This window comes from Papio anubis, chromosome 12 (genome assembly GCF_008728515.1).
Source record: "Papio anubis isolate 15944 chromosome 12, Panubis1.0, whole genome shotgun sequence".
NCBI classification, from domain to species: Eukaryota; Metazoa; Chordata; class Mammalia; order Primates; family Cercopithecidae; genus Papio; species Papio anubis.
This window is the reverse complement of record NC_044987.1, coordinates 33,938,441-33,956,154: the sequence shown is the minus strand read 5'-3', so window position 1 is coordinate 33,956,154 and position 17,714 is coordinate 33,938,441. Positions and strand designations below refer to the sequence as shown.

Here is a 17,714-nt window from a genome sequence, read left to right as displayed (position 1 = left end):
TATATATTCAAAAAATATTTTCGAAAGCACAGTTGAATTAACAAGTTTTTAGAACTCAAGAGCTGGTAAAATATCAAATTTCAATATGCATTTTGATTTTTAAAAAATAAAACTGATTAACGGAAAGACAAAATTTGATTATTAAAAAATAAAACCAATTAGTAGAAAGACAAAATTACTCTCAAAGATGCAAAAATCAAAAGATTTTTCTTCTACATTTAATAAAAGCAGAAAATAGAGGCCGGGCGCGGTGGCTCAAGCCTGTAATCCCAGCACTTTGGGAGGCCGAGACGGGCGGATCACGAGGTCAGGAGATCGAGACCATCCTGGTTAATATGGTGAAACCCCGTCTCTACTAAAAAGTACAAAAAAACTAGCCGGGCAAGGTGGCGGGCGCCTGTGGTCCCAGCTACTTGGGAGGCTGAGGCAGGAGAATGGCGTGAACCTGGGAGGCGGAGCTTGTAGTGAGCTGAGATCTGGCCACTGCACTCCAGCCTGGGTGACAGAGCGAAACTCCGTCTCAAAAAAATAAATAAATAAAAAATAAACAAAAAATAAAAAAAATAAAAGCAGAAAATAGAGTGGTGTGTATTAAATGCAGGGACTACAATGTTGAGTTAGCAGTGATCATGGAGTACAATTAAAGATATAGAAATAACTGAATATAAGTGCTAAGAATTGTATTTTTAAAACCCAACAAGTAGGCCAGGCATGATAGCTCACACCTGCAATCCCAACACTTTGGGAGGCCAAGGGAGTAGGGTCGTTTAAGGCCGGGAGTTCTAGACCATCCTAGGCAACATAGCAAGACCATGTCTCTACCAAAAAATTATAAATAATTATCTGGATGTGTTTGTGCACATGTGTAGTCCTACCTACTAGGGTGGCTGAGGTGGGACAATCTCTTCAGCCTAAGAGATCCAGGCTGCAGTGAGCTCGGATCATGCCACTGCACTCCAGCCTAGGACTAATATAGGACTAATAAAATGAGACCTTGTATTAGTCCCTTCTTGCATTGCTATGAAGAACTACCTGAGACTGGGTAATTTATAAAGAAAAAAGATTTAATTTACTCATATTTCCACAAGTTTTAGAGGAATAATGGCTGGGGAGACTTCAGGAAACTTACAATGATGGCAAGAAGGCAAAGGGGAAACAGGAACATCTTACATAGCCGGAGGAGGAAGAGACAGGTGCGAGGTGCCACACACTTTTAAGCACCATCTCCTGAAAACTTATTCACTATCATAAGAACAGCAGGGGGGAAATCTGTCCCCATGATCTAATCAACTCCTACCAAGCCTCACCTTAAAATTGGGGATTACAATTTTATATGAGATTTGGATGGGGACACAAATCCAAACCATATCAGCCCTTGCTAAAAAAAAAAAAAAAAAAAAAAAAAAAAAAAAAAACCTGAAGATGGCAGATAGGAGGCAGGACTAGCTTGCAGCTCCTATTCAGACAGACAGAGCAGCATGTGAACTTTTGCTCCAAGAACTACCACAGGAACATACCAGTAAAGCTGAGAGAATCTGCAGTCCCTTTGAAAGAACTGGATCGTCACTGAAAGCTCCCTGAGATGCTAAAAAACTGTGAGTCTTCTTGCTTTTTCAATGGGGAGGCATGTGGTCTGGGACAAGTTCTCAGCTTCGGTCACTGGCTGCCTAGAAATAAACTCAGTGCTGTTGGATGGGGGCATGGTGGGAGTGAGACCAGCCTTTAGGACTACAGAGCAGGTTGAGGTGTGTTACTGCTGGCTTTTCCCCATTTCCCTGCTGACCTGTATGACCCAGCAGAGGCAGCCATAATCCCCTTGGGACTATAACTCTATTGGACAGGGAACCAATAGAGAACCATAGAGAACACCACAGCAAGCCCCACCCAAAGAAAGGCTGAGCTCAGAAATGGCTATCCCTGCCCCCACCAGGTGATCTTTCCCTACTCACCCTGGTAGCCAAAGACAAAGGTCATAATTTCTTGGGAGCTCTATGGCCCTGGCCACTGCCTGAGAAACCTGAATACTTAACTAGGTGTCGTTAGGGCAAGTTTGCATCCTCCCTATAGGATTGAAGTTGTGTGCTCTTGAAAGCCCCACAACCTTGCTAGATGCCAACCAACCCCAAAACAGCACACTAAACAAAAACACAACCAAGGACCTTCACAGAGTCCACTTCACTCCCCAACTGACTCCACCGGAGCAGGTGCTGGTGTCAAGGCTGCAAGACCTGAAGACGAATCACATCACAGGACTCTTTGCAAACAGTCTCCAGTACCAGCCAGAATGCCAGTAGCCCTGCTGGGTGGCTGGACCCAAAAGAGCAAAAACATTAACTACAGATCAGCTCTCAGGAAACCCTATTGCTAGGGAAAGGGAGAGAATACCACATCAAGGGAGCACCCCATGGGACAAAAGAATTTGAATAGCAACCTTTAATCCCAGATCTTCCCTCTAACATAGTCTACCCAAATGAGAAGGAACCAGAAAAACAATTCTGGTAATATGACAAAACAAGGTTCTTTAACATCCCCAAAAGATCATACAGGCTCACCAGCAATGGATCCAAACCAAGATGAAATCTCTGAATTGCCAGAAAAAGAATTCAGAAGGTCAATTATTAAGATAATCAAGGAGGTATCAGAGAAAGGTGAAGTCCAACTTAAAGTACTCAAAAACATGATACAGATTATGAAGGGGAAATTCTTCAGTGAAATACACAGCATAAATAAAAAACAATCACAACTTCTGGAAATCAAAGACACACTTAGAAAAATGCAAAATGCACTGGAAAATCTCAGCAATAGAAGCAAAAAGCAGAGGAAAGAACTTCAGAGCTCAAAGACAAGGTTTTTTAATTAACTCAATCCTTCAAAGACAAATAGAAAAGAATTTTTAAAATGAACAAAGCCTTCAAGAAGTTTGGGACTGTGTTAAATGACTAAACCTAAGAATAATTGGTGTTACTGAGGAAGAAGAGAAATCTAAAAGTTTGGAAAATGTATTTGAGGAAATAATCAAAGATAACTTCTCCAGCATTCCTAGAGACCTAGACATCCAAATAGAAGAAATTCAAAGAACACCTGGGAAATTCATCGCAAAAAGATCATCACCTAGGCACATAGTCATCATGTTATCTAAAATCAAGACTAAGGAAAGAATTTTAGGAGCTATGAGGCAAAAACATCAGGTGACCTATAATGGAAAACCTATCAGAGCAACAGCAAATTTATTAGCAGAAACTTTACAAGCTAGAAGGAATCAGGGTCCTATTTTTAGCCTCCTTAAACAAAACAATTATCCCCCAAGAATGTCATATTCAGTGAAACCAAGCTTCATAAACAAAGGAAAGATACAGTCTTTTCCAGAAAAATAAATGCTGAGAGAATTCACCACTACCTAGCCAGCCCTATAATAACTGCTAAAAGGAGCTCTAAATCTTGAAACAAATCTTCAAAATATACCAAAATAGAACCTCCTCAAAGCATAAATCTCATGGGACCTGTAAAACATTAACACAATAGGAACAAAAAACAAGGTATTCAGGCAACAAATAGCATGATGAATAGAATACTACCTCATCTCTCAATACTAACATTGAATGTAAAAGGCCTAAATGCTCCACTTAAAAGATACAGAATGGCAGAATAGATAAAAATTCACCAACCAAGTTTCTGCTGTCTTCAGGAGACTGTCTAACACATAAGGACTCACATAAACTTAAGGTAAAAAGATGGAAAAAGATATTCAATGCAAATGGATATCAAAAGCGAGCAGGAGTAGATATTCTTATATCAGACAAAACAAACTTTAAAGCAACAGCAGTTAAAAAAGACAAAGAGGGACATTATTTAATGATAAAAGGACTAGTCCAACAGGAAAATATCATAATTCTAAATGTATATACACCTAACATTGGAGCTTCCAAGTTTATAAAACAATGCTAGACCTAAGGAATGAGACACATGACAACACAATAATGGTGGGAGACTGTAATACTCCACTGACAGCAATAGATAGGTCAAGACAGAAAGTCAACATAGAAACAATGGACTTAAACTATACCCTAGAACAAATGGACTTAACAGATATTTACAGAACATTCTACCCAACAACTGCAGAATATACATTCTATACATCAGCACATGGAACATTCTCCAAGACAGACCATATGATAGGCCACAAAACAAGTCTCAGTAAATTTAAGAAAATCAAAATTATATCAAGTAGTCTCTCGGACCACAGTGGAATAAAATTGGGGATCAATTCAAAAAAGAATCCTCAAAACCATGCAAATACATGGAAATCAAAAAACCTGCTCCTCAATGATCGTTGGGTCAACAATGAAATCAAGATGGAAATTTAAAAATTCTTTGAACTAAATGATAATAGTGACACAACCTATCAAAACCTCTGAGATACGAAAAAAGCTAAGAGATAAGAAGAAAGTTCACAGTAGTAAATGACTGGATTAAAAAGTCTGAAAGAGCACAAATAGACAATCTAAGGTCACACCACATAGAACTGAAGAAACAAAAAAATCCAAACCCACAGCCAGGAGAAGAAAAGAATTAACAAAGACAAAAGAAGAACTAACTAAAATTGAAACAAAAAACAGAAAAATACAAAAGATAAATGAAACAAAAAGCTGGTTCTTTGAAAATATAAGTAAAATTGATAGACCATTAGCATGGTTAAACAAGAAAATAAGAGAGAAGATCCAAATAAGCACAGTTAGAAACAAAACAGGAGATATTACAACTGATACCACAGAAATACAAAATACCATTCAAGGCTATGATGAACACCTTTACTTGCATAAGCTAGAAAATCCAAAGGAGATGGATAAATTCCTGGAAATATACAATGCTCCTAGATTAAACCAAGAAACATAGAATCTCTGAACAGACCAATAATGAGCAGTGAGATTAAAATGATTATTTTAAAATTGCCAACAAAAAAAAGTCCAGGATCACATGGATTGACAGATGAATTCTATCAGACATTCAAATAAGAATTGGTACCAATCCTACTGCCACTATACCAAAAGATAGAGAAAGAGGGAATCCTCCCTAAATCATTCAATGAAGCCAGTATCACCCTAATACGAAAACCAGGAAACGACATAACAAAAATAGAAAACTACAGACCAATATCCCTGATGAACATAGATGCAAAAATCCTTATGTCAGAAAGATAATCCACCATGATCAAGTGGGTTTCATACCAGGGATGCAGGGATGGTTTAATATGTAAGTCAGTAAATGTGATATACCACATAAGCAGAATTAAAAATCACATAATCATCTCAATAGACACAGAAAAAGCATTTGACAAAATCCAGCATCTCTTTATGATTGAAACCAACAAAATTGGCATGGAAGGGAATACTTCAAGGTAATAAAACCTGGCTATGACAAACCCACAGCCAATATTATGAATGGGGAAAACTTGAAAGCATTTACCTTGAGAACTGGAACAAGGCAAGGATGCTCACTTTCACCACTTCTATTCAACATAGTACTGGACGTTCTACCCAGAGCAATCAGACAACAGAAAGAAATAAAGGGCATCCAAATTGGTAAAGAGGAAGTCAAACTATCACTGTTTGCTGATTATATGATTGTATACATGAAAACACTAAAGACTCATCCAAAAAGCTCCTGGCACTGATAAATGAATTCAGCAAAGTTTCAGCAAACAAAATTAATATACACAAATCAATAGCTCTGCTATATACCAACAGCGACCAACCTGAGAATCAAATCAAGAACTCAACCCCTTTTATGGTAGCTGCAAAAAAAAAAAATAATAAATACTTAGGATTATACCTAACCAAGTCTGTGGAAGACCTCTACAAGGAAAACTACAAAACACTGCTGAAGGAAATCATAGACGACGCAAATTGAAACACATCATGCTCATGGATGGGTCGAATCAATATTGTCAAAATGACCATACTGCCAAAAGCAATCTAGCCATTCAATGCAATTTCCATCAAAATACCACCGTCATTCTTCACTGAACTAGAAAAAAAAAATCCTAAAACCCACATGGAACCAAAAAAGAGCCCATGTAGCCAGAGCAAGACTAAGCAAAAAGAACAAATCTGGAGGCATCACACTGCCTCACTTCAAACTGTACTATAAGACCATAGTCACCCAAACAGCACAGTACTGGTATAAAAACAGGCTCACAGACCAATGAAACAGGATAGAGAACCCAGAAATAAAGCCAAATACAGCCAACTGATCTTTGACAAATCAAACAAAACTGTAAAGTGAGAAAGGACAGCCAATTCAACAAATGGTGCTAGGATAATTGGCTAGCCACATGTTGAAAATGAAACTGGATCCTCATCTCTCACCTTATACAAAAATCAACTCAAGATGGATCAAAGACTTAAATCTAAGACCTGAAACCATAAAGATTCTAGAATATCACATCAGAAAAACCCATGTAAACATTGACTTAGGTAAAGACTTCATGACCAAGAAACCAAAAGCAAATGCAATAAAAACAAAGATAAATAGATGGGACTTAATTAAATTAAAAAGCTTCTGCACAGCAATAGAAATAATCAGCAGATTAACAGACAACCCACAGAGTGGGAGAGAATCTTCACAGTCTATACATCCAGCAAAGGACTAATACCAGAATCTACAAAATACTCAAACAACTCAGCAAGGAAAAAATACACAATCCCATCAAAAAGTGATCAAAGAACATGAATAATTCTCAAAAGAAGATATGCAAACTGCCAGCAAGCATATAGAAAAATATTCAACATCACTAATGATCAGGGAAATACCAATCAAAACCACAATGTGATACCACCTCGCTCCTGCAACAATGACCATAATCAAAAAATCAAAACATAATAGATGTTGGCATGGATGTGGTGAAAAAGTTACACTTTTACACTGTTTGTGGGAATGTAAACTAGTACAACCACTATGGAAAACAGTGTGGAGATTCCTTAAAGTACTAAAAGTAGATCTACCATTTGATCCAGCTACCCCACTACTAGGTATCTAACCAGAGGAAAGGAAGTCATGATATAAAAAAGATACTTGCACATACATGTTTATAGCAGCACAATTAGCAATTGCAAAAATATGAAACCAGCCCAAAAGCCAATCGATCAACGAGTGGATAAAGAGAATGTGGTATATACACTGTGGAATACTACTCAGCCATTAAAAAAAAAAAAAAAAAAAAAAAGAATGAAATAATGGCTTCACAGCAACCTTGGTGAAATTGTAGACTATTATTCTAAGTGAAGTACCTCAGGAATGGAAAACCAAACATTGTATGTTCTCACCCATGTATGAACTAAGCTATGAGGACGCAAAGTTGTGAGAATGATACATTAGACTTTGGGGATTCAGAGGGAATGGTAGGGGGTGACAAGGGATTAAAGTTCTCACACTGGGTACACTATACACTGCTTGGGTGATAGGTGCACCAAAATCTCAGAAATCACCACTAAAGAACGTATCTATATAATCAAACAGCACTGGTTCCCAAAAAATCTATTGAAATAAAAAAATGGAAAACTAAAAATTAGAAATTTTTTTTAAAACCTGACAAGTAAAAAAAAAAAAAAAAAAGTTGATAAGATGATGTGTTGTGCATGTGTAGTGGTCAGGGAGATATGGGAGATCTCTGTATCTTCCTTTCAATTTTGCTGTGACTCTAAAATGGCTCCAAAAAAAAATATTTTAAGAAGTATGAAAAATTGGATAGGCAAAGACAAAATCGTAGGAAGAACTAATCAATGGTTTTATATGAGTGAATGAAAATTTAAAAGTAGGGGAAAGTTCACAACTCACCCAGTAATCAACAGCTGCATATGGCAGAACTCATGAGTTTTAGATTTCATAACCTCATGAAACTACATTGTGCGACATGATTATCATAGAATCATCACACCAGAAAATCAAATATACTATATGCACAGTTAAAATAATTATTATCTTGGAGAATCAGCTTTGGAAAAAATGGAGTGTCTACTAAGAAGAACCATCCTTGGTCGGGCATGGTGGCTCACACCTGTCCAGCACTTTGGGAAGCCGAGGCAGGCGGATCACTTGAGGTCAGGAGTTTAAGACCAGCCTGGCCAACACGGTGAAACCTCATCTCTACTAAAACTACAAAAATTAGCCGGGCATGGCGGCAGGCACCTCTAATCCCAGCTACTCGGGAGGCTGAAGCAGGAGAATTACTTGAACCCAGGAGCTGGAGGTTGCAGTGAGTTGAGATTGTGCCATTACATTCCAGCCTGGGCAATAGAGTGAGACTCTGTTTCAAAAAAAAAAAAAAAAAAAAAAAGGCCATTCTCTTTATTTAGGTTAGTCTCTATACTCTCCTACAGGTATTAGATGAGTCAGAATTCATACTTCCTGTCTGCCACTAATAATAATATTATGTACATTATAATTTTAAATAAAAATAATCTTTGAGATAAAAATCAGAAAACCAAAATAATATGAAGGATAAAAAATTATACTTACAAATAATAAAAATCAGAAATGTTAAAATATCAAGAAACAATTGTTCAAGCAGTTAAACAGCAGGGAAGCTCTCTAAAAATCATTTGCAAGCCTGAGAGAAGTACTATTTTCTCTGTTATATAAATAAAGATGCAGAGATTCACTGGTTAACTGACTTGTCCCATTATATGTGGCTTACAAATACCAAAAGTAAAATTCACATATAGACCTTCTGGCTTTACAACTTTGGAACCCATAATCTCCTTTCTGAGGTCTATTCTGGGAAATTAATCTAATATGTGGGAAACAGGGTATATGAAGATTTCCATAGCAGCATTTTAATTAAAGGAGCAATATGAATATTTCCATGGCAGCATTTTAATTAAAAGAGCAATAATTAGAAGCTATCAAAATGCCTTACAGTACAACAATGGTTAAATAATATGTGGTACATAGGCATATGATAGAATGTTATTTTTAAAATAAGAAAATATTTCTATATAAGAGAACGAAAACAGGACCTAAAAAGTATAATTATTTTAAATATATAAATAATATAGGAAGTGATACACAAAGAAAACAATTGTTTGAAGGTATTAAAATGATAAGCTGTTTTCTAATTTTAATTATTGATATCTTTTTAATGGTTTTAATTTGGTTTCAAGTGATTTTACATAGAGAGTTCAAAGTTCATGGGTTGTTGAAATCTACGTCTGAGGAAAAACTAAATGAAGAGTAGGTTCAACCTTAGAAAGTGCGTGTGACTTGTGAATATTGTGTAACCTCAATTCCAGCTTAAGAATCACTAAAGGAGAGAAAAGTGACTAGAGTGGTATGGCAGCCCCCCGGTTCTGTGGTGTTCTGCAATTTCCCCAGACCTAACCTTCCCGGCCTCTTCTCCGAAGAATCACGAACTACATGTGGGACAGTGGATTTGAAAGCTATGGCAGCTCCTCATAGGGGAGTCGGTGAATACATGCAGTTCCCAGGAGGCTTTGGATCGCGGGCAGCTTCTTAAGCAGAAAAGAAATCAGGAGCCCAAGTACAGCACATTGAACCCCACACTGCATCTCTGACGCTTTCTGTCACTTTGGTTGATGAAGTGTTCAAAATTGGCAGTGTTGAGATTTCACAAGTCACTCTTGTGGGGATCATCAGACATGCAGAGAAGGCTTCAACCAACATTGTTTACAAAATAGATGACATGACAGCTGCACCCATGGATGTTCGCCAGTGGGTTGACACAGATAATACCAGCAGTGAAAACACTGTAGTTCGTCCAGAAACATATGTGAAAGTGGCAGGCCACCTGAGGTCTTTTCAGAACAAAAAGAGCCTGGTAGCTTTAAGATCATGTCCCTGGAGGATATGAATGGGTTCACCATACATATTCTGGAAGTGATCAATGCACACATGATACTAAGCAAAGCAAACAGCCAGCCCTCAGCAGGGAGAGCACCTATCAGCAATCCAGGGAAGAGTGAAGCAGGGTACTTTGGTGGGAATAGCTTCATGCCAGCAAATGGCCTCACTGTGGCCCAAAACCAGGTGTTGAATTTGATTAAGGTTTGCCCAAGACCTGAAGGATTGAACTTTCAGGATCTCAAGAACCAGATCAAATGCATGTCTGTATCCTCAATCAAGCAAGCTATGGATTTTCTGAGCAATAAGGGGCATATCTATTCTACTGTGGATGATGGTCATTTTAAATCCACAGATGCAGAATAACTGGAACTAACTGGGTACCTGAGATATTTTACAACTGGACCTAGCTTCACAGTCTATTTTCTCCAGCTGTGTATATATTTGGCCAGGTGGCTTCTAGAAGTCAGTTTCATCTACAAAAGGTCTCCACCGACATCCTTTTGAAACTTACTGCTCTTCTGTTTTGTTTTGTTTGAAGCTCAGAAAGAGATAGGCAATTGACAGGGATGCAATCAGGGTGGAATTTCTTGAGGAAGTTATAAATAAGCTTGTTTCATACTAACATAATGCAAATATCTCTTTTATAAATGAAAATGTGCTAACCCTTTCCCCAACAGAGGGAACAAAAGAAAGTCCCATCAGTCAATTTGTCCATCTCATAGTGAAAGCTTGCCCCTCCTTTAGGGAACTACATCAGAAAGTTACCTACCAATAACACACTCCATATAAAATATCAGAAGAAATGAAGAGGCTCAAGTAATTTAACATTTATAAAAACACACAAAAGACAGGAAAAAAATGTGGCTAATTACTGTGGTCTTCATTTCATAAAGGTGTAGTTGCAATTTGTAACTTCCTTCCCCTTCTTTCCATTTCTTGTTCCTTTTGCTTTCAGCTAGCACTGAGGTTGGTTGAGGTCCTTAATATGTCATGGTAATCAAAATGTTCATTCTTGAGATCAGAGCCTATAATGACTTCCTATGGTCACCACTGGAAGAGGCAATCCTAGACATGTTCCAGAATGTCTCCAAATTCCAATTAAACTTCTCAGTGCCCACAGAGTATAGCAGCACCATTAGCACCCTTAGCTGAAAGAGAATCTGGAAAACATGTTTGGCTTTCTAGACTCCACAGTACACAAAACACGAAGGAGGATGAAATGGGTCCAGTAATCTACTATTTTCACCACAGTAATTAAGTTGGGGGGGGGAAAAAAAGTACTCTCTTATGACCTTCACCACAATAATGCAGGATTTTTCTCAGCCCCTTCATCAGACTTGTGACGGGGTGGCCCCATTTACTCGACCTGCCGCATTCAAGCCTTTGTGGGAGGAAGCACATGAATAAGTTCCATATGGGACCCCACAGCCAGAACAGGCGTGCATGGATAAATGCAGGATCCTGCCAGCCAGTCCAACTGCTGGCAGGAAAAATCTCCATGTGGGGCCCATGGTAGTGCCCAGGTGGTGCCAGGTGCCTGTGACCCCTAAGCCCCAGAGGGAATGTTAACAGTGCTTTCTTAGCTCTGCTGTCCCCAGACAGCTGTGTGTGAGAAGCTCAGCTGACAGAAGCAAGCTCTGTGTGGGGCGTGCATTGGTTCCCAGGTGAAAGTGTCTGCAACCCTGACACCCCAGAGGGAGTGTTACAGTGCTCTCTTACCTCCACCATCCATGGATGGCTGTGTGTTAGTAGCTCATCTGACAGGAGCAAGCTCTGTGTGGGGCCCATGGCAGTGTCCAGATGAGGGTGCCTGTGACCCCAAAACCCCAGAGGGAGGGTTACAGCACTCTCTTAGTTCTGCCATCTGTGGACAGCTGTGTGTTAGCAGCTCAGTTGACCCCTTGCCTCATCACATGGGGCAACTACCCTCCACTGGTGAGGGCAAAGGGCTGGTGTGACAGACTTTCTGGGTACCTGCACTCAGTGGGCCCTGAGCTCTTGTCTGGTGTCCAAGAAGAATGAGGTCACATGGACGAACTGAAGGATGGGGAAGGTGGAGAATGTTACTGAGCAATGAAAATGGCTCTCAGTGGAGAGGGGAGCTGGAAAGGGGATGGGAAGGGCAGGTTGCCTTCCCCAAAGTTAGGTTGTCTCTTCCCTGAGGTCAAGCTGTCTCTCCTCTGAAGTGCAGCCCTCTCTCATCGCTTCTGACTGATGGTGGGATGTTTTTATTCACAGGATGGTGGGGGTGGGCCATAGGTAGTTTTGGAGAAGGCAAGATTTGATTGGTAAAAAGGCATTATTCAGAAAAACAAATCAGAAGAGAATGGGCAAAAAGGAATAGTTCTCACTTCAGGCCACGGGTTTTCAGGCTTCTCAGTTTGAAGGTGCAGTTTCACTGGGAACCCATTTCTGTCTGCCTAGAATTTCTCTGCCTCCTGCCTCTATCAACAGTAACAAAGTAGAGGGGAAAAAGCTACTCTTTGTTGCATTGATAGGTAGTTAAGTTCTAGTGCCTGAACAGAGTAAAGCTTTAGCTTAATTGTGGGACAGTCATTGAGTCTCACAAAGGGATCGAGTTTGCTGAAGCCAGTTAGCATAAGCTCCTAACCAGGAAAGATGATCTCAATGCATAAAAAGGGCTTTGACAGAAAGCTGTTCCTTTCTGCCTCCCTCGACCCTCCCTACCCCCAGATCCTTACAATGCTGTTTCTCTACATTCACACCACTCCAGGGTATCCAGTGTTCTGCTACCTCTTCTCCATTAAACTGATACAGCTTGTGTGATTCATCTTTATGTGAAGCTCAAGAGGAAATATTCAGATGCCACATACTCAGATAATTCATTTGAAGTTTCATGGTTTTGAATGGTAAATTGTTCTGATGACCTATGAGAGAAAAGGACTCCAATTTCTTGGAATGATTCTTCTTTAATGTCAGGATGCATTTGCACTCCTTCATGCCACCAGGCTACAAGGTAGCAGCTTTGGTTGTTTTTTTGAGTATTGCTGTAGTGCTGCAATTTACACAGATGCAAAGCAGACAGTAATTAGGAATGTATTTTGGCCTTATTAATAAGAACTGTTAATTGGGTGATATAGGAGTGATTTCTTCCTATGAGTGGACTCCAGCAACATCCAAAAAAGAGAAAAAATTCAAGCAGCCAAGAGCACAGAGGAAGCTTTAAAATTAACCTGCCATATGACAATTTGTTGACAGGTTGGTTACTGGAAAGACATGGAACAAGAAGATGCAGCAGAAACAGTCAAAACTAGAGGGAATGAGTCTTTCGTCATCCTAACAGGATTAGAAGGAAATACGTTATATCACTTCACAGTGAGGGCTTACAATGGAGCTGGATATGGGCCACCTAGCAGTGAAGTGAGTGCAACCACCAAGAAATCCCGTAAGTGACCTGGGCTTTTTGTTTGTTTCAGACAAAGGGGAAACATCTTATAACATTTCTCAAAGCCATGTGAGGTGCATAATAAGCAGAGTCAAAGGGGAGTTTTGATTCATAGTCTTGCTTCAGTGCTTAGATCTGAATCCTAAAACTAGCTCAGAAAATTTCGCATTCAGAGTAGACAAAGGTTATCTTCCTGTGAAACAAGGCTAAGCGATTTTGACACAGAAGGGAGATAAAAGGATTCAAGTTCAAAAGCTCAGTAGAGTAGCTATTAAAATGACACTTCTGGAGCAAAACCCTCCTTATCAGACTCTAGCTGGAAGGAAGCCTAGATTGCCAGCCAACTACTAAGCAGGAGAAAACAGTGAGATACTCACAAGGAATTAAATGAAGAAATGTACTTAAGAATCCTTGTCAGTTCACGTTCACTTTTTATTTTGCAGCCCCAAGTCAAGCACCTAGCAACCTCAGGTGGGAGCAGCAAGGCTCTCAGGTTTCTCTGGGCTGGGAACCCGTCATACCATTAGCCAACGAATCTGAAGTTGTGGGTTACAAGGTCAGTATTTCTTCACTCTTTTACATAGATACTCATCTCCGAAGTTGTTATTATGAAGACAGAAAATTAATAAGGCATAAAAAGACCTATTAACAAACCTATTTTTTCTCAATCATTTTCTATCTATATCTTAGAAGGATAGCCTTCCTATAGATAGAGAAACCAAGGTAGTCAAAATTAGTTTCAACTGCACAAGGCACAGAAAGGGAAGGAGTAGGAAAAGTAGTGAAAATCTGAATATAGTGTGAAGATGACTCTGTGAAGTATGATATTAGGACCAGCAGAATTTAGGCAGAGAATTCTGGCATATGCCTCCAGGAGACTAATTTTGCTGGCAGCTGACAAATACAGGACCATTTCGTTTTAGTGGAAAGACTTTCTATTAGCAAGCAAACAGAAGAAGAAAAGAAAAATGCAAGGACCAGAACACTAGATAGAAAACAAAAAATCCAGGGAGAGACACAGCAAGCTCCAAAACAGACCCAACATTTACATACAGTCATTCTGTTATGTGACAGTAAGATCTGGAAATTTGATAACATGTGCAGTTTGTTTGGGAAAAATAACTCTGTTATCTGATTTTTAAATATATGTGATCTATGTATTGAATTGGCTTAATTTCAAATTCTTGTTCTATGTCAGATTCTGTTTGTTGCATTAAACTTCACACAGAATCATTAGTTGAATATTCACAATATTTTTAATGTAATAAATATATTAAGTATAATAGTTTAAAATATTTCAGTGATAATATTTAAACTGGAAGGTATCATTATAGGTGGTTTTCAACTATCAGAGGTGGTAACACAGTATTCAATATATAAAATGCTAAAATTTGAGGAGCTAAAAACTGAAGTTATAAATGTAATATTTTAAATTAATTTTCATTAATATTATATTACACAAACTAGCATTTGTTACCTACTGTAATTAGATCACAGACACACACACACACACACACACACAAATCCATCACAATCCGTCAGTAATGCTCGGGAATATTGAATTTGATCTTTTGCAGTGAGGTCAGGTGGGTCATTTTCTATACCATTCCCTTACTCCTCTCTTTCTATACTGTTCCCCAAAAGACCATATCCTCACAACTTCTCCTCTTAGGCAAATATACTGTTTAATGCTTAGGGATAGCAGTTAGGTGAGAAATATGATGGACCATTCAAGAATCAATCTAAAATCATTAGAACTATAATGAACAATATCCCAAACTAGAGAGGCAAAGTAGAATGCAAGAGAAAACCAGATAAACATGTATGGTCAACTGGAAGGCTCATAAGGTTTAAGTACCTTTCAAGTGAGAATAGAGAAATACCACATAACTAGAAAAATACTCGATTGAGCTTGGGCGTAGGGATCCCAGGCTGGGTGCCACTACTCTTTGTTCACATTTGACACCTCTATCCCAGTCATTGTTCTTACTTTTTATATATAACTGTCTCCCCAAACAGACTGAAGTCCTCAAAGGCAATAACTTTATCTTATTTCTTGTTCCTAATGTTTCTAGAATGGATGAATAATGTTGGCCCAGATAGAAATGTCTTATGCAGTTATTTATGTATGTGTATTATCAAATATGTATTTTTTTTCCAGCATAACCTTGCCATTTGTTGTTGTTTAGAGGAAAAAATATCACTGGCCACTGATTTAGATAGACTTCAGCTCAAATCCTAGTTGAGTAATTTGAGCAAGTTGTTTAAACTTTCTCAGTTTTATTTTATTAACTTCACAAATGGCTGAAATAGCAATAATAATACAAATTATACAGGATTTTCTAAAGAAGAACTTGTATAAAATGCTTGGCATGTAAAATGTTCTCATGAAAAAACAGATACCGTTTCTTACTGTTATTGGAGGAGCATGTCTCATTAGGTAAAATTTTTAAAATTTTAACACAGAAACTGATCTTGAAAAGTTGCCTCCAGTTCCCTCTTAATAAAGATAACACAAGTCACGTTGGAATACCTTGTTGCTGGGGGAAGAATCACTAGCATAATCCATTTTCAATGTATAAATTAATGACAAGTAGGCACACATTGCCAAAGATATTTTTTCCCTTTTATTTCTTGAAATGGTTGCACTTTCTTATATCCCTGAGAAGGAAGAATTGATTCTTATAGAAGGAGTCTGCTGATAACAAATGGAATAAGACCCCAAAACCTTCTCCTTTGCAACTAAACCTTATCAGAACCTTTCTGAAGAGTGGGATAATCCCCACTGAGAGAACGGCTGACAGAAAGGGATCCCTGAGGGAAAGGGGACTTCAGACTGGACTGGGCTTAACCCAGAGTTTGGATTCTCCTCAGAGGGCGGTTTTTCACAGGACAGCCAAGGATGAAAGCTCCTCCTGACACAGACCCAATGGGACAGGAATATATATTTAGAAATAATAGCTGAGAATATAAACTAAAGAGCTATAACCCAGAGAACACAAGCTTGGAGCCCCTCTTCTGAGTATGATGCTGAAGGGAGCTACTGCACCCTTGGCAAGGATCCCCACACAGCAGTTAAAGAACTATACCATCCGGAGGTGCACACTAATATAGAATGACCAGGGCTGGGCATGACACTCAGAAGGAGGAGCCTTTTGTACTAGGAATCCTTTTGATTCCCACTACATCCCAAAAATTACTGCCAACCACGAGTGGCACCACTATAATAGCGGGCCACCTCTTCTTAAGCACAATGGGTGTCACTTACAAAAATTAATAAAATAGGGACATAGGACACTAATCATTTCTCTTTCCACAAGGTCATTTGAGGCAGGCTCGACCCGTTAAGACTGAACTTGCCCCTAGGATTCTTGGAACATTTGAGGCAGAAGACTTCTTGCTAATCGGGGAAAGGGAGAGTTTCCATAATTAATTGGAATATTAAAAAGGGAGGTCACTTAATCTTCACGCTGTCTTTGCAAACTACTTCACTTTTGCAAGCAGGAAGGATCAGTGGAAATGTTTATTGTGTGTAGGTTTGAGGCTGAGAACTTGGGATTAAAGCCTGAGGTTTAAAATGCAGGGATTATATATTCCATCTTTTATGTTAAGTCCAGTTTAAGATTGAAGAACTTAGAAAAGTATTTATCTGGGAGACTTCTAGGTTGTGAAAGTTATTAAAACATAATAAATGTGGAGGAAAAAGTGGATTTTTTTGCCCTATACTCAGTTCATAAATAATGTAATAAATGATTCTTTCATAGAGTTAAGATGCTATATACAGTATACACATTCTGATAAAAATGTACTACAAACTGGATCTTATACAAATAGAGACTGGTGGTTATCAGAGACCAGGAAGGGGAAAGGAGAGTGAGGAACAAAGAGAGGTTAATCAATGGGTACAAATACACTATAAGATAGAAGAAATAAGATAATAATCTATTAACAATAGTTAATAATCTATTGTATACTTAAAAATAGCTAGATGAGAATAATTTGAGTGTTCTTAGCATTAAAAAAAGATAAATATTTCAGGTAATGGATAACCCAATTACCCTGATTTGATCTTTACACATGATACAAATGTATCAAATTATCATATTACCCTGAAGATATGTACCTCAGTATGTATCAATAAAAAATTTAAAAAGTAAATCATATAATGGAATAATACAGTGCCCTTTAATCTTTAGTAGTTGAACTCCTTTCAGGCAAATAAATGTGCATTGATACTTCTAGGAATTTTAAAAGTTATTTTGCCATTTTCCATGGAATATAAGAACACTATAAAAATGTTTATCAGTACATTATAAAATTGTAAAGCTTATATTAATAAAGTCTTGAAAAGTAAACTACAGAAGTAGCATAAAACAGTAGAGTTCGACATTTGAGCCACCCATTGTCTAAGAAAGCATTGTCTTAGTCCTTTTGTGCTGCTATAACAGGT

At 38.3% G+C, this 17,714-nt stretch overlaps 1 protein-coding gene and 1 pseudogene across 1 annotated transcript in view; both read left to right on the top strand.

The window, feature by feature from the left end:
• Positions 1-17,714, top strand: part of CNTN5 (contactin 5) — a 1,333,698-nt gene that overhangs the window by 1,301,209 nt on the left and 14,775 nt on the right. Inside the window, exons 22-23 of the mRNA XM_031653895.1 lie at positions 13,078-13,264; positions 13,708-13,820. Coding sequence (XP_031509755.1) covers positions 13,078-13,264; positions 13,708-13,820 — 300 coding nt within the window. The remainder of the gene's footprint in view (positions 1-13,077; positions 13,265-13,707; positions 13,821-17,714) is intronic.
• On the top strand, positions 8,327-13,069 carry LOC103877842 (annotated as a pseudogene).